Raw genomic sequence first — 23205 nt, forward strand, 5'->3', positions numbered from 1 at the left:
TTTGAGCTAAATTGGAAAACTACAACAATGTTTAGGTCAACAAAATTGAAATGTTATAAATGAATCAACAAAATTGAAGAAGTGAAAGAGAATACAATCATTAAACTAAATTTCATTGGTGTCTATTTACATTTGCAAAATTGAAAAATGAAAAAAAAAAAAAAAACCCAAATTGGCAAATTTTAATTATTTGGACTGTGAAATTTTCTAAAATACCTTCATTCTTCAAAACATCAAATTTTTTAAAATTGCACGAACCATTCATGATCACTATAATTTGGTAAATTACTACAACTATCTCATATAGTTAATAAAATTATTACATTTAGTTATGTAAATATTTTACTTTTTCTAAAGAAATATATCCATATCGTTTTTTTAATGTAGAAAAAAATAAAACAACAATATTTATTTGCTTATTCCCAATGGAAAATCTCAAATTTGGTGAAGGTTTTCCGCTTTCCACTATGTGAGGATGTTCGTTTCGTGGAGCTCAAAACCCTAACCAAAACCCTTCCTTCAATCTCTTCATTCTAATCCCAAAATGTCCAAAATTTCCTCCACATTTCTTCTTCATTTCATCCAAAAACGTTTTCTCAACACCATTTCTACTTCTACATTGCCTTTACCCTCTGTTTCTACCATCCAATTCCTCCAAAATTCATGTGGCCTTTCTTCAGGATCTCCTACCTCTGGCGGTCGAAAGCTCCAATTCGATGAACAAAACATCCAGAAGTACGGAGCCGTTATCGGTTTCTTGAAATCACATGCATTCGAGAATCCACAGATCGCCAACTTGGTCTCGAGGCGACCTTCGCTCCTTCAATCCAAAGTATCCACCAATCTGAAGCCAAAATTTGAGTTCCTCCAGGAAATCGGGTTCGTCGGTCCTTTACTTCCTAAGCTAATTCTAGCAAACCCTTCAATTCTTCTCTGGAGCTTAGATTCTCATTTGAAACCATCATTTCGTCTCTTAAAGGAAATGGTTGAATCTGATGAACAAGTAACTGCTGCTATTTTTCGTTCTTCGTGGCTTCCAACTTTTAATTTCAAGAGTATTGTAAAACCTAATTTTGATGTTTTGGTCAGTGAAGGAGTACCTTCTAGGAATTTAGCGAAGTTGATCCAAGTGCAGCCTAGAGTTATTACGCAAAAGGTTGATAGATTGATTCAAGTTGTGCAAACGGTTAAAGAATTGGGCATTGAACCAAAGGCTCGTTTGTTTATTCGTGCACTTAGAGTAATGAGTTCATTGAGTGATTCAACTTGGAAGAAGAAAATAAATGTTATGAAGAGTTTAGGATGGTCTGAGAAGGAGATTCTTACAGCATTTAAGAAAGAACCAAAATATTTAGGTTGTTCAGAGGAGAAAATGAGGGATGTTGCAGATTTCTGTCTCAACACTGCAAAGTTGGATCCAGAAACTGTACTTTCTTACCCTGCGTTGTTCATGAGTGCACTGGACAAGCTCCGACCGAGGTACAAAGTTATTGAGGTTTTGAAGGTGAAAAATCTTCTTAAGAACAAAAAGATTGCTTGGTTGCTTTTAGAAAGGGAGAGAGAATTTGTGGAGAAATACATAGTTAAGCATTTGGATGAAATCCCAAATCTGATGGACATATACAGAGGCAATGTGGAAGCAGAAGCTGAAACCAAAAGTGTTGTATAGGATTGGAAAGTTGTAAGTTAACAATCTTCATCATCATCTTCTTCCAACTTGAGGCTCTTACATAAATATTTTGGTATATATTTGTTAGAGCTGTTAATGTTGAATTCTGAGTGAGGCCTTTTGTTTTCCCCTTCCTAATCTCTTACTCTTTCCTTCAACTTTTCTAAGTTTGTCGGTTTTCTTCATTCATATTGTGAGATGAGAGAGTTCTATATCATTTTTATGCTTGGATTGAATATTTGACTTCAAATACATACATACTATATGTCAATTTTACTTTAAAAATCTTCTATTGACCATAAAAACATGAAACTCATTTTTATTTAAACTCTAATAATTTATAAATCGGATGATTTGTTTAAAAATTAAATATCAAATCAACTGGGGCCACTTTCTAATCTTCATTTATCTATTACATTATTTCATCTGATAAATGTAACTTAAATGTTTATTTTAACAAACTTTAAATTAAGGAACAAAATGATATTTAATCAACCATAGCTAGACACACGTGCGGATTTAGTATAAGTTTCCCTCAACTTTATTGTCTTTACATTATTATGTATAAACAAAATCAATTAATATGTCAATAAATTTTCCGGATCCGCCACTCTTAGACATACCTTAAACTTAAACTAAGCACTCTTTTTTTTCACACTTGGCCCAATGTATTACATTGTAATTTCTTTTTTTTTGTTACATTATAATCTTTTTTTAAAATTAGTTTGAAAAAAATAAAAGATTTTTAAATTAATAGTTTGAGAATAATAATAAAAAATAGAAAAAAAATTGGTAACAAAGAGAATATCAAAGAGAAAAGGACGACGGAATGAAAGATCAATTTCAGAATATTTTTCTTGTGATGATTTATTATATTTATAGAATTTTAATTAATCGTATTTTTCATAAATAATTAAGGGATTAATCTAAAAAATAATATGTTTTGTATAAATATTTTGAAAAATTGGGTTGTTTAATAAGAAATTATAAGAATAAGGTGGTTTGCAAAATTATTGTAAAAAATATGTGTTTTTTAGGAAGTTGTGTACATGTCAACTCATTTGACAAGTTTACTCCACGTATGGACGAGTTTGACCCACGTGGAGTCCACATGGTGATGACCGAAGTCGTGTACCCGGTACACGACTTTCTAAATAATTTTTAAAAATTATTATATTTTAAAAGATTAACTATTTTTAAAATAAAAACATTTTTGAAACACTAATGAAAATAAAATATGTGAAAATTTTGGTTTTTGTTTAAATATCCAACTTTTTTGTAATTTATTTTTAATTAAGAATTGAGTTTTAAACAAATTAAAATAAAATAAAAGTAAAATTTTGATTATTAATTTTTTGTTTGTTTTCAAAATTTGGCATGGTGAGTGCTAAAACAAACAACCAAAAAGTAAAACACATCATTAGTGATATATTATAAGAATTTTTGTTAATTTATTAAGAAAATCTTGTGGCTTAAGATGGATCGAGAAAAAATATTTTGAACGTTTTTTTTTAATACTTGGTTCTCTATTTTTTTAAAAAATATATTATATTTTGATACTATTAAGAGTACCTCTACATCTAAATCACGTATTAGCAACTTCTAATTTATAATTAATTTTAAAAAGTTCAATTTTTTATTTATACACTTGAATAAGTTTTAGCAAAATTTAAAAACACTTAAATTATACAACTTAAGAATCTTCCTCATCTCTCCCTGTACGACATCATCGCCTTGACGTCGTCGTCGCCGTCGAATGCGTCTACGATCTGTGTCGACAACATTTAAACGTCGAGTCCGCAGAACAATTTGGTCTATATCTCTCATGACTTCGTCACACATTGGTCTAAAAACTTCAAAATTGTTTTCCATGAAGACTCGACGTACGTCTTCAACAAAATTATTCTGAACGATTGTAAATAATATAATTAAAAAATGTTCATGCTTGTATTAAATTTATAAATCATATTAAAATTATTACCATGCGATAACAGTAAGCGCCATCAGGTGTCATGAAGCGTTTGGTAATCGACGTGTACTAGGAAAAGTAGTTATCTGATACTGTCAGCTTCTGTGTTGCTTCTACTTCGGCACAAAAATTATTTTGTGAATGCCACATTGCTATATGCTCTGCATGAATCCTACTCCAATCTTGTTCGTGCTTGTCTCTTAAATCAATTTGGTGTAGGCCCTGATCTATGGAGCAAAACTCTGGTGGCATTTGTAGCATATGGAACTATCGCAATACATGATCTGCTTGATGCTTCTCAACGAGATGAAAGCAAATCATATGACTCATATATGTCCACATCGCTTGACCATTATGACATTGATGTGGAAGCAATGTCATAATGTGGGGCGTGTATGGTGTCCAATTAATCTGTTAAAAAAACAAACATAAGTAAGTAACAAAAAACATGTCTACGCAATATTAGTATAATATTTTACTACCTGAGAATTGATCAGTCGATCAAAAAACATTCGGTAGGTGATCAACATATTTGCTGACAGTTCTGACAATGGTATAACACTACTTCATCTAATGTGAGAAAAGAATCATTAATAAGTAATAAACCATGCAAATTTTACTAAAAAAATAATATATATATATAAAATATCTGAAACTCAAAGGTCGACCAATTGACACCTCAATTGGTACTTGTGGTGCCAGAATAGGAAATCTGTCATATGCCCATACTTGCAACAATATTAATGGGCCAGCAATCTCTAAAGATCGTGCATTACTTGCTCGACACAATTCTCTATACAACCATGTGATGCATGCTGTGCCCCAAGCATACGTATCAGTCTGGTCAAAATTAATTAAAAGCAGGAGTAACATACAGTGGACCAGGTTGTTTGATTTGTCTGCAAATAGAAAGTCTTCAATTAACTGCATAATGTATGCTAAAGCGTATCTTTGAACGCTCACTACATCAGCATCCGATGGTAATTCTGTGAACTGTTCTGCCAACCAAGGAAGGCTCAACCGTTGGCCTTTCATTTCAGGTGGACGAACTCCCAAGTAATCCTCACATAGTACCTTTCAGTCATATAACAACGACCCTACCACGGGCTCACCATCCACACGTAACCCAAACTGAACTGCAACATCCTATGGTGTGATCGTGCATTCCCCACAAGGCATATGAAATGTGTGGGTCTCTGGTCTCCAACGCTCGACTAGAGTAGTAATCAAATGTCAGTCCAACTGCATAAATCCTATCTAGGAAGCCCCTATAAATCCAGCAGCCTCTAAATATGGTACAATATGCTGATCGAATGGGATCGTGCGTTGAGATGCTGCCTCTCTTCATCGACAACTCAAAACAATTGTGGAAGAGGTCTCCCATATAAACTGTGATCGATGGGATGGTTGTAGATATAGCTGTGTAGGATCACCAGGCTCAGGTTCCATTATGCAAATAACCTAAAAAATATTGAAATACTAAGAGAATCAATTGGCTCAAATTCTATTACATGATTACAATATTATGAATTTAAGTTGTTAATTTTACATATCAATAAATTATAATTAAAGTATTCATCAGAGCCTAAGATATACATCAAATAATTACATAAAAGTCATGCATTAATAAGTACAAAACCCTAAAATAGGCATATCAGTGTCTTGAAGAAGAAGAAGCACGTTGAGGACAAGTACGTCTGTTATGTCCTTCTACTTTATAGACTGTGCATCTGAGTGATTGACTAGACTCTTTCCAATCCATTTCATTTTGGATCCTAGTAGTTCTTGGTCGACCGGGTTCTTTAAGTAAGTCTGCATTAGGGCGAACTTCAGTGAATGATATCTCTAGCCAATAATCTGAGTGTTGGATTGGATTGAAGCCACCGTCATAACAACGTTTGAATGCAAACAAAAAGTAGCATTCATCAATGTATGGTACGTACGTCAAGTGCATGTAATTACAAACTGCAATTACATGCGAACACAGAATCTTAAACGACTGCCACTTATTGCAAGAACATGTCCCTTCCATCAAACTTACTACATGTGTGTGTTGGCCTTTATATATTGAAATCATACTCATACTCGTGTGAACCTCAAATGTTTGGGTATCTCTATCAATGGATGTCACTGAATGTGCAGAAGCTTGTTTTTCCCACTTCTTAAGCTTTCTTATCGCATATTCCGTATAAATATCACCACGATCGAGTGTTTCACTTATCTCAGCTCGTCGACGTTCGAAATAAATAATTGTGAGATAAAATGTTAGTCTAACCAAAGAAGTGATGGGTAACATTCGAGCTCCTTTAAATACATCGTTCATACATTCAGCTGCATTACTTGTCATCCACCCATATCGAGACCCATTGTCTTGGGATCGAGTCCATTTTTCCACGACAATATCTTCAAAAAACTCAAGACACTCTGGGTTCAATCGTTGTAGTTCTTTCATTATTTTTATCAATTTGCGCCTTTGGTGTTGATTATCTGCCCTAAGCACCAAATCTTTCAGTTGCTTCTATTTGTATTTCTGATTGAAGTTGCTAACAACATGACGAAGACAATATCGATGGATAGCTCGAGGTTTACTCCAACCTACCTCTTCATTGTTAATGGCAGAAAGAATGCTCTTATGTCTGTCAGAGATCAATCAAATATCATATCGATCAGTAACGTATTCGCGAAGTGCATGAAGAAACCATGACCAACTAGACGTGTTTTCTCCTTCCACTATAGCAAATGCAAGAGGAAATATATGACCATTTGCATCGATAGATAATGCAGTTAACATTTTTCCCTTATACTTTCCATACAAATGGGTTCCGTCGATCTGAATTAATGGTCTACAATACTTGAACCATTTTATTGCAAGACCAAATGACCAGAAAACCCTTCCAAAAATGGTTGTACCTGGTACATCGGATGGAAGAAAAAACCAATCAACTCAAGTTCCTGAATTATAATGTACAACGACACTCAACCAGTATGGAACCTCATTATATGATTTCTCCCAATCACTAAAAACAACAATCAAAGCTTTTTTCTTCGCTTGCCAAACTCGTCCATACTTAACATTGTAATCGTATTATTGTTTTATGATTTTCACAAGCGCATGCACAGTAACACTAGGATTAGCTTTCATTATGTTTTGAATTTGAACACTCATGAAATTAGAATCTAGCTGTGATTGATCTTGTGTTAAATTTGAGTATAGACACGAGTGCTCTCCTTGGAGCTTAGTGATTTCAAACAATCTGTGGCTCTTACACTTAGTAGCATGTAACCTCCAGTTGCGGTCATTACTCCAATGTTTGCATCGAACATTCCACAAATGTTGGTTTGATTCGACTACAACAATTTATAGTGTTGTGTCACACAATACCTCTTAACAGCCAACAGAAGATCTTACTTACAGTCAAATATCATGCCCTTCTGAATTAAACAAGATGTGTCTACATATACATTTCTATCTGTCAATGTAGAGCCTTGTTCACAAACAGAATTCGCAATGTTCCAATCTATTTGTGTAAATATATCGAACGAGATCATTTCATTCTCTTTCTCTATATTTTCTTCATTACCAAATAGTTCATTGACTTCTACATCTATATCACTATCTCTATCATTACCAGGTTCAAGAATAACTAAATCTTCAGGTCGCAACAACATATTTAATTAGCTGTTAAATATGAAGACGATCATCAGTTTAATGTATATATTTATTTTATTAGTAATGTAGTACACACAATAAACTACATTACTATTTGGTAATGAAGAAATAGTAATGTAGTTTATTGAAATAGTAATGTGTACACAATACACTACATTACTAATAGTAATGTAGTTTATTGTGTTCACTACATTACTAATAAAATAAATAGATACATTAAACCGATGATCGTCTTCATATTTAACAGCTAATTAAATATGTCGTTGCGACCTAAAGATTTAGTTATTCTTGAACCTGATAATGATGGAGATAGTGATATAGATGTAGAAGTCGATGAACTATTTGGTAATGAAGAAAATATAGAGGAAGAGAATGAAATGATCCTGTCCGATATATTTACACAAATAGACTGGGACATTGCGAATTCTGTTTGTAAACAAGGCTCTACATTGGCAGATAAAAATGTATCTGTAGACACATCTTGTTTAATTCAGAAGGGAATGATATTTGATTGTAAGGAAGATCTTCTGTTGGTTGTTAAGAGGTATTGTGTGACACAACACTATGAAATTGTTGTAGTCGAATCAAACCAACATTTGTGGAATGTTCAATGCAAACAGTGGAGTAATAGTTACAACTGAAGGTTACGTGCTACTAAGTGTAAGAGTCACGGATTGTTTGAAATCACTAAGCTCCAATGAGAGCACTTGTGTCTATACTCAAATTTAACACAAAATCAATCACAGCTAGATTCTAATTTCATGAGTGTTCAAATTCAAAACATAGTGAAAGCTGATCCTAGTGTTTCTGTGCGAGTGCTTGTGAAAATCATAAAACAACAATACGGTTACAATATTAAGTATGGACGAGTTTGGCAAGTGAAGAAAAAAGCTTTGATTGCTGTTTTTGGTGATTGGGAGAAATCATATAATGAGATTCCGTACTGGTTGAGTGACGTTGTACATTATAATCCGAGAACTCGAGTTGATTGATTTTTCCTTCCATTCGATGTACTAGGTACAACCATTTTTTGAAGGTTTTTCTGGTCATTTGGTCATGCAATAGAAGGGTTCAAGTATTGTAGACCATTAATTCAGATCGACGGAACCCATTTGTATGGAAAGTATAAGGGAAAAATGTTAACTGCATTATCTATCGATGCAAATGGTCATATATTTCCTATTGCATTTGCTATAGTGGAAGGAGAAAACACGTCTAGTTGGTCATGGTTTCTTCATGCACTTCGCGAATACGTTACTGATCGATATGATATTTGCTTGATCTCTGACAGACATAGACGCATTCTTTCTGCCATTAAAAATGAAGAGGTAGGTTGGAGTGAACATCGAGCTGTCCATCGATATTGTCTTCGTCTTGTTGCTAGCAACTTCAATCAAAAATACAAATCGAAGCAACTGAAAGATTTGGTGTTTAGGGCAGGTAATCAACACCAAAGGCGCAAATTGATAAAAATAATAAAAATACTACAACGATTGAACCCAGAGTGTCTTGAGTTTTTTGAAGATATTGACGTGGAAAAATGGACTCAGTTCCATGACAATGGGTCTCGATATGGGTGGATGACAAGCAATGCAGCTGAATGTATGAACGGTGTATTTTAAGAAGCTCGAATGTTACCCATCACTTTTTTGGTTAGACTAACATTTTATCGCACAATTATTTATTTCGAACGTCGACAAGCTGAGATAAGTGAAACACTCGATCGTGGTGATATTTATACGAAATATGCGATAAGAAAGCTTAAGAAGTGGGAAAAACGAGCTTCTGCACATTCAGTGACATCTATTGATAAAGAAACCCAGACGTTTGAGGTTCACACGGGTATGAGTATGATTTCTCCATACAAAGGCCAACACACACAGGTAGTAAGTTTGATGGAAGAGATATGTTCTTGCAATAAGTGGCAGTCGTTTAAGATTCTGTGTTCGCATGTAATTGCAGTTTGTAATTACATGCACTTGACGTACATACCATAAATTGATGAATGCTACTTGTTGTCTTCATTCAAACGTTGTTATGACGGTCACTTCAATCCAATCCAACACTCAGATTATTGGCTAGAGATATCATTCACTGAAGTTCGCCCCAATGCAGACTTACTTAAAGGATCTGATCGACCAAGAACTACTAGGATCCAAAATGAAATGGATTGGAAAGAGTCTAGTCAATCACTCAGATGCACAGTCTGTAAAGTAGAAGGACATAACAGACGTATTTGTACTCAACGTGCTTCTTCTTCTTCAAGACACTGATATGTCTATTTTAGGGTTTTGTAATTATTAATGCACGACTTCTATGTAATTGTTTGATGTATATCTTAGGCTTTGATGAATACTTTAATTATAATTTATTGATATATAAAATTAACAACTTAAATTCATAATATTGTGATCATGTAATGGAATTTGGGCCAATTGATCCTCTTAGTATTTCGATATTTTTTAGGTTATTTGCATAATGGAACCTGGGCTGAGTGATCCTACGCAGCTATATCTACAACCATCCCATCGATCACAGTCTATATGGGAGACCTCCTCCAAAGTTGTTTTGGGTTGTCGACGAAGAGAGGCAGCATCTCAACGCACGATCCCATTCGATCAGCGTATTGTACCATATTTAGAGGCTGCTGGATTTCTAAGGGCTTCCCATATAGGATTTATGCAGTTGGACTGACATTTGATTACTGCTCTGGTTGAGCGTTGGAGACCAGAGACCCACACATTTCATATGTCTTGTGGGGAATGCATGATCACACTACAGGATGTTGCAATTCAGTTTGGGCTACCTGTGGATGGTGAGTCTGTGGTAGGGTCGTTGTTATATGACTGGAAGGTACTCTGTGAGGATTACTTGGGAGTTCGTCCACCTGAAATGAAAGGTCAACGGTTGAGTCTTCCTTGGTTGGCAGAACAGTTCACAGAATTTCCACCGGATGCTGATGTAGTGAGCGTTCAAAGATACGCTCTTGCATACATTATGCAGTTAATTGGAGGCTTTTTATTTGCAGACAAATCAAACACCCTGGTCCACTGTATGTTACTCTTGCTTTTAATTAATTTTGACCAGGCTGGTACGTATGCTTAGGGCGCTGCATGTCTCGCATGGTTGTATAGGTATTGTGTCGAGCGAGTAATGCACGATCTTTAGAGATTGTTGGCCCATTAATATTGTTGCAAGTATGGGCATATGACAGATTTCCTATTCTGGCACCACAAGTACCAACTGAGGTGTCAGTTGGTCGACCTTTAAGTTTTAGGTATTTTTTATATATATATTATTATTTTAGTAAAATTTGCATAGTTTATAACTTATTAATGATTCCTTTCTCACATTAGATGGAGCGGTGTTATACTATTGCCAGAACTGTCAGTAAATATGTTGATCACCTACCGAATGTTTTTTGATCGACTGATTAACTCTCAGGTAGTAAAATATTTTACCAATATTGTGTAGGCATGTTTTTTATTGCTTACTTATGTTAGTTTTTTTTAACAGATTAATTGGACATCATACACGCCTCACATTATTATGACATTGCTTCCACGTCAATGTCATAACGGTCAAGCGATGTGGTATGATTTGTTTTCATCTCGTTGAGAAGCATCAAGCAGATCGTGTATTGCGACAGTTCCATATGCTACAAATGCCACCAGAGTTTTGCTCCATAGATCAGGGCCTACACCAAATTGATTTAAGAGACAAGCACGAACAAGATTGGAGTAGGATTCATGCAGAGCATATAGCAATGTGGCATTCACAAAATAATTTTTGTGCCGAAGTAGAAGCAACACAGAAGCTGACAGTATCAGATAACTACTTTTCCTAGTACACGTCGATTACCAAACGCTTCATGACACCTGATGGCGCTTACTGTTATCGCATGGTAATAATTTTAATATGATTTATAAATTTAATACAAGCATGAACATTTTTTAATTATATTATTTACAATCGTTCAGAATAATTTTGTTGAAGACGTACGTCGAGTCTTTATGGAAAACAATTTTGAAGTTTTTAGACCAATGTGTGACGAAGTCATGAGAGATATAGACCAACTTGTTCTGCGAACTCGACGTTTAAATGTTGTCGACACAGATCGTAGACGCATTCGACGGCGACGACGACGTCAAGGCGATGATGTCGTACAGGGAGAGATGAGGAAGATTCTTAAGTTGTATAATTTAAGTGTTTTTAAATTTTGCTATAACTTATTCAAGTGTATAAATAAAAAATTGGAGTTTTTAAAATTAATTACAAATTAGAAGTTGCTAATACGTGATTTAGATGTAGAGGTACTCTTAATAATATCAAAATATAATATATTTTTTTTAAAAAATAGAGAACCAAGTATTAAAAAAAAAACGTTCAAAATATTTTTTCTCGATCCATCTTAAGCCACAAGATTTTCTTAATAAATTAACAAAAATTCTTATAAGATACCACTAATGATGTGTTTTACCTTTGGTATTTTGTTTAGGAACTTACCATGCCCAATTTTGAAAACCAACGAAAAATTAATAATCAAAATTTTGTTTTTACCTTTTTAATTTGTTTAGAACTCAATTCTTAATTAAAAATAAATTACCAAAAAGTTGGACATTTAAACAAAAACTAAAATTTTCACCTACTTTATTTTCATTAGTGTTTCAAAAATGTTTTTATTTTAAAAATAGTTAATCTTTTAAAATATAATAATTTTTAAAAATTATTTAGGAAGTCGTGTACCCGTACACGACTTCGGGCATCACCATGTGGACTCCACGTGGGTCAAACTCGTCCATACGTGGAGCAAACTTGTCAAATGTGTTGACATGTACATTCAAGAAGTCGTGTACCGTCCAATTTAAAAAAAACACCTATTTTTTATGATAGTTTTGCAAACCACCTTATTCTTATAATTTCTTATTAAAGAGCCATATTTTTCAAAATATTTATACAAAACATATTATTTTTTAGATTAATCCTTATTATTATTATTATTATTGTTATTATTATTGTAATTATTATTATTATTATTATTATTAACATTATTATTAACATTATTATTAACATTATCTATTATTATCATTATTATATTGTTATTATTATTATTATTTATTATTATTAGTCAAATCATTGTTAAAATTAAAAAAATAAAAAGTACATTAAAGGTGAATTAGTTTTTCTTTTAGGTTTTTATTAATAATAATAATAATTAATAATAATTATTAATTACTATTATTAGGAGAATATAACTAAATTTAAACAATTTAAACAATATAACAATTTAAACAATATAACAATTTAAACAATATAAACAATTTAAACAAATTCATTTAATTTTCTTTAATAAAATAAGAAAATGAAATAACAATTCTAAATAAACAATATAACTAAATTCATTTAATTTTCTTTAATAAAATAAGAAAATGAAATAACAATTCTAAATAAAATTAGGGTTGGAATAAACAAACATACCTGAGACCGGAAGAGACAAGGGAGGATTTAAGAAGCCTACATAAAAAATTAAATTATTTTATCAATATAATACTAAAATCAAATAATTAATAAAATAATTTTAACTATCCAATCTACAATTTTTAGATAAATATACCTTTTATGACGAAAATACTCAACCTGACAAATGGAAGAACGAAAGAGGAAAGATGAAGAGAAAGACGAAGAGAGGATGAGAAAATTAGAAATTGGAAGGAGGGAGAACAAAAGAGGAAGAGGAAAGGTGAAGAGAGGAAGAGAAAATTTAAAATTGGGAGGGAGAATGAATTAGGAAGAGGAAAGATGAAGAGAGGAAAAAGAAATAAGAAATTGGATGGAGAGAGAAGGAAAGAAGAAGAAGAGAGGAAAAGGAAAGAAGAAATTGGACGGAGGGAGAAGGAAAGAAGAAGATGAAAGATGAAGAGAGGAAAATGAAAGAAGAAATTGGACGGAGGGAGAAGGAAAGAAGAAAGAGGAAAAGGAAAGAAGAAATTGGACGGAGGGAGAAGGAAAGAAGAAATTGGACGGAGGGTGAAGGAAAGAAGAAGACGAAAGATGAAGAGAGGAAGTGAAAAAAAAATTGAAAACGAATGAAGGCAGAATAGATGAAAGTTAGGGTTTTTAAAAAGGCTAAGTCGTGTACGGGGTACACGACTTCCTGCATGTGTAACACGTGGCAGAATCCATGAACCCTAGGTTCACCCGTGAATGCTATGATTGACTGTTGACTGTTGACTGTTTACTGTTTGTAGGGAAGTCACATATTTTTTTTTTGAATAATTTTTAAAAACACGTTATTTAAAAAAAAAAAAAATCCATAATTAAGCCGTATATTTTCTATTTTGAAATCAGAATTGAATATTGTAAGAGTAATTTTTCTTAGAAAAAAGAAATCAATACACTATGCGGAAGTTGGAGGAGCTCAAAACCCTAACTAAAACCCTTCCTCGAAAGCTTTCAATCCAAACCCAAAATGTCTAAAATTTCGTCCACATTTTTTCTATATTTTACGCAGAAACGTTTCGTCAATACGGTTTCTACTCCTACGTTGCCTTTAGCGTCTGTATCCACAATTGAATTCCTCAGAAATTCATGTGGACTTCCTTCACAATCTCCTTCTTCCGCCCGTCGAAACCTCCAATTCGATCAAAAAACCTCCCAGAAGTACGAAGCCATTATTGGTTTCTTGAAATCATATGGATTCGAGAATCCACAGATCGCCAATTTGGTCTCGAGGGGACCTTGGATTCTTGGATCCAGGGTATCCACCAATCTGAAGCCTAAATTTGAGTTCCTAGAGGAAATTGGTGTCGTCGGTCCTTCACTTCGTAAGCTAATTCTATCAAGCCCATGGATTCTTGCCAGGAGCTTAGATTCTCAGTTGAAACCATCATTTTGTTTCTTAAAGGAACTGCTTGAATCGGATGAACAAGTAACTGCTGCTATTTGTCGTTCTTCGTGGCTTCTAACTTCTAATTTCAAGGGTAATATGCGATCTAACATTGATTTATTGGTCAGTGAAGGAGTACCTTCTAGGGGTATAGCGACATTGATTGTAACGCAACCTAGAACTATAATGCGAAAGGTTGATAGAATGATTCAAGCAGTGAAAATGGTTAAAGAATTAGGCGTTGAACCAAAGGATTGCAAGTTTGTTTATGCACTTAGAGTAAGGGTTTCATTGAATGATTCAGCTTGGAAGAAGAAAATAAATGTTTTGAAGAGTTTAGGATGGTCCGAGAAGGAGATTTTTACAGCATTTAAGAAAGATCCAAATTATTTAGCTTGTTCAGTGGAGAAAATGAGGGATGTTGCAGATTTCTGTTTCAACACTGCAAATTTGGATCCAGAAACTGTAATCTTTTACCCTAAGTTATTCATTGGTGCACTGGACAACCGTCTCCGACCAAGGTACAGAGTTCTTGAGATTTTGAAGGCTAAAAATCTTCTTAAGAACAAAAAGATTGCTTGGATGCTTGTAATAGAGGAGAAAAGATTTGTGAAGACTTGTATTCTTAAGCATTTAGATGAAATCCCAAATCTTATGGATGTATACCGGGGCAATGTCGCAGCCGAAACCAGATCTGTTTAATAAGATTGGGAAGTTGTAGTTAAAAATATTCTATTAGTTTAATTCTTCAAATGGGAGAGCATTTTTTGGTGTTATTGAGCCTACTGTTTCAAGGAACACTGCTTCCTGAGCTTGTCAAGATTTCTATCTCATTTCAAGTAGGAAACTTCTGTTATTTTCCATTCCAATTTGAGACTGTTAGCTAACACTTCTGCTGTATATTTCTTAGAGTTGTTAAGTGTGTAGCCTAATTCTGTTTCAAATGATTTTGAAATTGAGAGGCCTTTTGTTTTTCCCTTCCTAATCTTTCGAACAAAAGCAATGGCAAGCTTCTCATTATGGCTATTGAGAAGCTGCTCTTGCACATCATCTTCTACATCGTGGTTCGAGTTAATGTCAGGCACATAGTTCTTCAAGAAAGGCATATATATATTCTCTTGGATTTTGGATGAGTTTGTGCTCCCTGAATAGAAGGAATTAACTTCATTTCTCCATTTCACCAAGCTACCACCAGGAATTTTCTTAAGCCCTTTTTTCTCTATTGTTTTTCTTATTTCAGCAATCTTACTCCATTTTAATGCAGAAGGATAAATATTTGCAAGCAAAACATGATAGCCGCCTCCAACAGGGTTCAACTCAAACAATTTGTTAGCTGCTTTCTCTCCCAATTCATCATTTTTGTGAATTTTACAAGCACCCAACATGGCACCATATACACTAAACCCTGGACTATAGGCATGTTTTCTATAAAATCCCAGGCTTCTTTGATCCTGCGAGCTCGACCAGGAAGATCGTCCATAGCGCCCATAGTGATCCATTGAAGGTCCTTGTCCATAGTCTTGTTTCATGCTCTTGAAATGGAGAAGTCCTTGGAGACCCCTAGACTTGATTGTCTACAAGAGAGAGGATGATAGATAAAAATGTAATATCATCATTTTGCTCATCTATTCCTTTTTCCATTTATCTAGAGCTCTTTTTCGAATCCATGTGTTTCATACCCATCTATCATCGCATTCCATGTTATGACATGTCGATCATCTATCATAGCCATATGAATTGCTCCACACTTTGCATACATGTCCACAAGAGGTTGTCATTGTGATGTGATAGAAATTAGAATGGATATTATCCGTTGTTTGAGAGCTTGGATTATATCAAACATGTTATACTTGAAATTACATTTCTGTTATGTTATACTGCTTCATTGTGGCCATTAAAATGGTTCCTAAATTCCTTTCTGTATAGCTGTGGATATGAGGTAGTTGTGATTGGAATTGAAACTTTCAACTGATTCCATTATTTTGACTACTTCCTTTGCTTTTTCTTTTTTAATAGCATGTGATCCATTTTCATGTTTGTACTGAAAGAGGAGATGTTAAATTGTGGCAAAGCCTCTCCTTTCTTTTGGTTGTTTCATATTAATACAAATCTATTTCACACTATAGTGACGTTTGTGAGTTAAAGTTGGATTTGTCTATACAAAGTTTTACATTCATGATTTAGCATGCTTGAGTTTCACAATGTATGAAACTAAATAACCCAACAAATTTAGATACATAAATTTCTTCTAGGAACAAAATCCTTTATTTAATGTGGGTAGATATTAGTTAGATAAAATGTAATTTTTTTAAAAAATAAAATCTTTTATTTTAGTTTAAAATGTGATGTTTAAAAAGATATATTTTCTCGTATATAGATTTCTAGAAAAATGTAAAATTAAACAAAATCCTTTTATTTAGTCTGAAGTAGAATATTAGTTAATTTATGAAATAGATATTAGTAAATGAAATGTAATAATCGGATACATTTTTTTAAATAAAAGAAAACAACAAACAATTAAACAAATTTAGAATTTGATAATAATAACTTATCTTAATTAATATCTTGAAACATATCAAATTATGAAAGACAATTCTAAGAATATATATATATATTTCATTATTTTCTAAATTTAAACTAAAAAACCTAATTATTTTCCTCCGTTATTTTAATAAAATATTATAATAATTCTTTAAAAGTTTATTGGATGAATTGTTTAAAATCTCTCAGTGTGTATATATATATATATATATATAGATAGATAAATTTTAAACCATAATTTAAGCAAAATTTTGTTTTTATTAAGATTGAAACATCTAAAATATTTTCATTTTCTTTATGCAAAACCACATTTACAAAAAAATTGAAAAGTAAAAAAGCATTAAACTAAATTTCATTGGTGTGAAAAATGAAATTAAAAAAAAAAAACTCTAAATTGCTCTAAGCTGAAGATTAGTTATGATCTTTTCTCCCTTCTTCAATGTGTGAGAATGAGAAAGAAACATTAGATTTAATTCACTTACACAAAACATAAGCATAAAAAATACATATTGTTGGCCACAGGATTGGGAAGTAAGATTTGAAAAGCTCTAATTTGGTGAAGGTTTTCCTTTCCGGTTTCCACTCTGTGGGGGATGTTCGCTTCGTGGACCTCAAAACCCTTCCTTCAATTTCTTCATTCTAACCCCATAATGTTCAAAATTTCCTCCTCTCTTCTTCTACATTTCACCCAAAATCGTTTTCTGAATACCATTTCTACTTCTACATTGCCTTTGCCCTCTGTTTCTACCATCCAATTCCTCACTAATTCATGTGGCCTTTCTTCTGGATCTCCTACTTCCAGTGGTCGAAAGCTCCAATTCGATGAAAAAAGAATCCAGCAGTATGGAGCCATTATCGGTTTCTTGAAATCATATGGGTTCGAGAATCCACAGATCGCCAAGTTGGTCTCCAGGCAACCTTCGATCCTTCAATCCGGAGTATCCAAAAATCTGAAGCCTAAATTTGAGTTCCTCCAGGAAATCGGGTTTGTTGGACCTTTACTTCCTAAGGTAATTCTATCAAACCCTGCGATTCTTCTCAGGAGCTTAGATTCTCATTTGAAACCATCATTTCGTCTCATAAAGGAAATGCTTAAATCGGATGAACAAGTAACTGCTGCTATTTGTCGTTCTTCGTGGCTTCTAACTTATGATTCTAAGCGTGTTATAAAACCTAACATTGATGTTTTAGTCAATGAAGGAGTACCTTCTAGGAATCTAGCGAAAATGATTGCATTGAACCCTAGAACTATTATGCAAAAGGTTGATAGAATGATTCATGCAGTGAAAACGGTTAAAGAATTAGGCGTTGAACCAAAGGATCGTGTGTTTGGTTATGCAGTTAGTGCAGTGGTTTCAATGAGTGAATCAGCTTGGAAAAAGAAAATAAATGTTTTCAAGAGTTTAGGATGGCCTGAGAATGAGATTTTTAAAGCATTTAAGACAGACCCGTATATTTTAGCTTGTTCAGAGGCGAAAATAAGGGATGTTGTAGATTTCTGTTTCAACACTGCAAAGTTGGATCTAGGAACCGTAGTTTCTTACCCTATGCTCTTCAGGCGTTCAGTTGACAAGCGGCTCCAACCGAGGTACAAACTTCTTGAGGTTTTGAAGGTGAAAAATCTTTTTAAGAACAAAAAGATTGCTTGGCCTCTTTTAGTAGGGGAGAGAATATTTGTGGAGAAATATGTAGTTAAGCATTTGGATGAAATCCCAAATCTGATGGACATATACCGTGGCAATGTCGCAGCCGAAACCAAATCTGTTCTATAGGATTGGAAAGTTGTTAGTTAATAATCTTCTTATAGTTTAAATTTCAGCATCATGATCTCTTCAAATGGGAGAGCATTTCTGTTGTTACTAAGACTACTGTTTGGTTCTTGAGATTTTCAAATGGGGATCTCTGTTTTTCAAGTGGGGTAGTTGTGTTGTTATTCCTTCCAATTCAAGGCTGTTAGCTAAATCCATTGGTGTATAATTCTTAATGTTGCTAAGTATATGTAGCCTAATTGACCTTGAAATGAGAGGCCTTATTGTATCTTTCGGGCATGTATGGTATTGTAGTACCGGGAGGGACTTGTATTGTATTCAAATGACCAAAAGTAACTGCAAGCTTTTTTCACTATGGGTATTGAGAAGTTGCTGTTGCACATCGTCTTCTAGATCGTGAATCAAGTTGGTGTTAGGCACATCCCCAGCCAAGAAAGGCATTATATATACTTCTCTTGTATTGTGGATGAGTTGTGCTTACTCCATTCCATCATTTCTCCACTCCATTTTGAAGCAGAAGCATAAAACAGTGGCAAGCAAGACAAAGTATCCATTTTCATCAACTCAAATAGTTTGTTAGCGGCTCTCTCCCTCAATTCAACGTTTAAGCAGAGAGTAGAATGTAGATTATTTTTGTTGTAGCAGCAGTTTTCAGTTTTTCCTCTATTTTTTGGAGTCTTAGAAAAACCTTCACATAATTGATGAAGGCATAGATATTTAGATAGATTTTTCTTTTCCCTTTTAGTTTAGGGTTTAGGCATTCAATAGATATTTATTTTCCTTTCCCTTTTAGTGCATAAAAGAAAGAAATTTATTTCAAAATGAATGCATAGAAATTATTTTCCAGAGAACATTTTCTTTTCTCAGATAAAATCAGTAAACACATATAGTATTCTTAATTGGGAAAACTACCACTGTAGCAACAAGATCTATAATGTAAATTGTAATTTAAAATATTAATATAATTCAAATATATATATATATATACATTATATATTTTAATTTTAAATTTTGCTGGTTTGTTATATTTTAAAAAAAACCTTTAAAGAACTCTTATTTATTTTTTTATATAGTTGATCTAAGAATTTAAAGAAATGTCACAATTCAGAAATCAAATTTATAATTCTAAAATTTCAAAATTCAAGTGGATACAAAATTTGATTAAATTTATAATTTAACCAAATCCATAATTCAAATTGATCAAATGGACAATAATATACATTTTTGTAGATGGTATTTTTTTTTCATACCAAATTTGAAATCATTTGTGAGAGTGAATGTAATTTAGCCGTAATTAACATATATATAATCATTTTTTCTTAGAAAGTCTAAAATATAAATATATTTAATTCACTTTTTTGTACTTAAACAAAGAAAAAAAATAATTATGTTAATTTGGCTTTCAAAACACCAACTCGTTTGAAGTTTATCATATTTGGTCATTCAATTCATTGTTAATCAAAATTGGTACATAGAAGGAATGACATTGAATTTAAGTTGACATAATTAATTATCTAACCTTAATATATATCACATAAAGGAAAAACAAATTGACCCAAATCAAACTTTCTTTGATTTAAGCATATTCCATAATTAGATTAGAAGAAGGAGACGTATAAACTAACTAAAAGGAATTAATTCACACAAAAAAAAAAAAAAAAAAAACCCTAATTTGTACCTTCTAATTTAGGTATTTTGATTCTTATAATTAACACAAAACGGATTTTATTATTTATAGTGTTTCTACCACGTGCCTTGCACGTGTTTTTTCAAACTGTTGAATATTTTAAATAGAAAGAAACTCATCCAACGTATTATTTTCTTATTTCAATTTTATTGTGTAAATATTTGTTTGTGTGGATGAATATCTTCTCCTTGTATATATTATATGTGTAAAGAGAGAAGGGAAAGAGACTGTTTTTTTAACATTATATAATTTAATTTTTCCCTTCACATATTCGTAACAAATTCAAATATAACAATGATGTTGACTATGTTAAGCGATCATTTAGATCACATCAATACGATCTTGTAGTTTTTTTAAAACCATGGAAAAAAGCTTAATATGAGAAAGATAAGTAGTTTAAAAACAAATTGGTCGAAAACAGTGAAAACTGATAAAGAAAAACACGTCAAAAGAATAAATCATTTAAAAATATGAGAAAGAAAATAAGAAAATACAAATAAACAGAAAAATAGTCCACAACATTTCAGTCAATTATGATTATTGGACTTTTGTTTTTTTATACAAATATTTTTTTTAGTTTTGTTACATTTAAATGGTTAAGAGTTGTAGAGATATAATAAAAACTAGGAGTGTAATAATAGGGATTGAACCTAAATAACCCGGAATACCTAAGGGTAGAGTTGGGTTAGATTAAAATATAGGTTAGTTGAGTTAAAAAGAAATTGATTTTTTCAGGTTGGGTTGGAGGATTGATAAATTATGTTCAATCCAACCCAACCCGAATTAATATTATATATAAATAATAATAATAATAATATGTTACTTAATAAAAAAACAATTAGGTTTTCTTATTTTTGTTAAGTTTAGGTTATGGTGTACCATGAATTTTGTTATTCATTTATTATTAAAAATGAACTAGATGGTTTTTGGATTTATGTATTTTAAGAACTTTGAATTTATTTATGTTTGTAACTTTAAATTTATGAATGTTTAGCGTGAATTTATTATACCAAAAATTAATTATGTATGTTTGAAATTTAAATGTAACAACAAATCAACTTAAATGTAACTAGAAACGAAATAAAAAAAAATACAATATGTAAATTCAATTCAATCCGATCCATATTTTACGAGTTAGATTGAAAACTAAGTTGTGATTGAGAACCCAAACAAATAAAAAATATGAGTTAGATTGATAACAACCCAACAAGATTTCACCATTAAAAAAAACGTCCAAATTTGTGGGCTACGAATTCAAAATCAGACGTTAATGGGTTTTAGGTTTTCCGGTTCCCACACTGTCGTTGGTCGTGGAGCTCAAAACACTAATCACAACCCTTTCTTCATTTTCTTCATTCTCTTCATTCTAACCCCATGATGTTCAAAATTTCTTCCACTTTTCTTCTACATTTCATCCATAAACCTTTTCTGAACACTATTTCTACTTCTACATTGCCTTTAGCCTCTGTTTCTACCATCCAATTCCTCAAAACTTCATGTGGCCTTTCTTCGGAATCTCCTTCTATCAACGGTCGAAAGCTCAAGTTCGATGAGAAAAGCATCCAGCAGTACGAAGCCGTTATCGGTTTCTTGAAATCGCAAGGATTCGACAATCTACAGATCGCGAATTTGGTCTCGAAGCGACCTAAGATCCTTGGATCCAGAGTATCCACCAATCTGAAGCCTAAATTTGAGTTCCTCCAGGAAATCGGGTTCGTCGGTCCTTTACTTCCCAAGTTAATTCTATCGAACCATTGGCTTGCTGGCAGCAGCTTAGATTCTCAGTTGAAACCATCATTTTTTTTCTTGAAAGAAATTCTTGAACCGGATGAACAAGTGACTGCTGCTGTTAGTCGTTTTCCAGGCCTTCTAATTTGTGATTTGAAGGGTAATTTTAAATCTAACATTGATGTTTTGGCGAGTGAAGGAGTACCTTCTAGGAATATAGCGAAAACGATTGCATTGAACCCTAGAGCTATTATGTTAAACGTTGATAGAATGATTAATGCAGTGAAAAGGGTTAAAGAATTAGGACTTGAACCAAAGGCTCGCACGTTTGTTCATGCAGTTCGAGTAGTGCTTTCAATGGGTGATTCAACTTGGAAGAAGAAAATCAATGTTATGAAGAGTTTAGGAGTGTCTGAGAAAGAGATTTTTTCAGCATTTAAGAGATTTCCACCTTATTTAACTTGTTCAGAGGAGAAATTGAGGGATGTTGCAGATTTCTGTTCCAATACTGCAAAGTTAGATCCAGCTTCTCTAATATCTTACCCTGTTCTATTCAAGTATTCAGTCCACAAACGGCTCCAACCGAGGTGCAAAGTTATTGAGGTTTTGAAGATGAAAAATCTTCTTAAAATCAAAAGGATTGCTTCGGTATTTGTGAAAGGGGAGAAAGAATTTGTGGAGAAATACATAGTTAAGCATTTGGATGAAATCCCAAATCTGATGGACATATACAAGGGCAATGTGGAAGCAGAAGCCGAAACCAAAAGTGTTGTATAGGATTGGAAAGTTGTAAGTTAACAATCTTCATCATCATCTTCTTCCAACTTGAGGCTCTTACATAATTCTTTCAACTTTTCTAAGTTTGTGTGTACTAATTTTGTATCTAATGATCTTGAAATGGACGTGGTTTTTCTCAATTACATGATACATTATTCCAAATAACAATCTTGTTATTTTCATATCTAGGGATCAATTGAATTGGATAGAAAAAAGAAAAAAGTGTTTATAACTTATTTTTATTTAAACCTTTGAAATGCATCTTTAATTAACTTTCTTTAAAATAACTTTTTCTTGAAAGGAACACTTAATACAAATGTATTTCGAACACACTCTTAATATATAATACCAATTAAATAAATTTTTTTTCTCGCAATTATTAGGTTTTTACTAACAACTATTTATTTAGTTAGATGAGATCAAATTTGCAAGCAGAAAATTGAAGAAAAAAAATACTATCAACCATCTTTTTCCCTTTTATTTTTTTTATTAAAAAAGTAGTTGAAAAA

The 23205-nt window shown here is 32.7% G+C and overlaps 4 protein-coding genes and 1 long non-coding RNA gene across 7 annotated transcripts; 4 read left to right on the forward strand and 1 right to left on the reverse strand.

The window, feature by feature from the left end:
* Window positions 1-417: 417 nt before the first annotated feature.
* LOC101219984 lies at window positions 418-22862 on the forward strand. Its single transcript, XM_031885313.1, has 2 exons — window positions 418-1722; window positions 22750-22862. Exon 1 carries the CDS (start codon window positions 545-547, stop codon window positions 1667-1669), a length of 1125 nt encoding a protein of 374 aa, XP_031741173.1. The 5' UTR covers window positions 418-544; the 3' UTR covers window positions 1670-1722; window positions 22750-22862.
* Window positions 3260-13130, reverse strand: LOC116403761. Of its 3 annotated transcripts, XR_004216592.1 has the most exons (5): window positions 12923-13130; window positions 12787-12822; window positions 4121-4208; window positions 3651-4049; window positions 3260-3574 (listed from the first exon to the last, which is right to left on the reverse strand). It is a non-coding gene; the product is annotated as an uncharacterized LOC116403761 (long non-coding RNA). The 3 variants fall into 3 exon arrangements; XR_004216591.1 differs by lacking the exon at window positions 4121-4208 and having other exon boundaries at window positions 12923-13126; XR_004216593.1 differs by lacking the exons at window positions 3260-3574; window positions 3651-4049; window positions 4121-4208 and adding an exon at window positions 5182-11005 and having other exon boundaries at window positions 12923-13124.
* On the forward strand, window positions 13778-14896 carry LOC105435552 (transcription termination factor MTERF5, chloroplastic). The gene has a single exon (XM_031885893.1). The coding sequence runs from the start codon at window positions 13778-13780 to the stop codon at window positions 14894-14896; it is 1119 nt and encodes a 372-aa protein (XP_031741753.1).
* Window positions 17386-18507, forward strand: LOC116403946. The gene has a single exon (XM_031885894.1). The coding sequence runs from the start codon at window positions 17386-17388 to the stop codon at window positions 18505-18507; it is 1122 nt and encodes a 373-aa protein (XP_031741754.1).
* On the forward strand, window positions 21566-22696 carry LOC116403947 (transcription termination factor MTERF6, chloroplastic/mitochondrial-like). The gene has a single exon (XM_031885895.1). It carries the CDS (start codon window positions 21566-21568, stop codon window positions 22694-22696), a length of 1131 nt encoding a protein of 376 aa, XP_031741755.1.
* Window positions 22863-23205: the final 343 nt, after the last annotated feature.

This window comes from Cucumis sativus, chromosome 5, assembly GCF_000004075.3.
Source record: "Cucumis sativus cultivar 9930 chromosome 5, Cucumber_9930_V3, whole genome shotgun sequence".
Taxonomy (NCBI): Eukaryota; Viridiplantae; Streptophyta; class Magnoliopsida; order Cucurbitales; family Cucurbitaceae; genus Cucumis; species Cucumis sativus.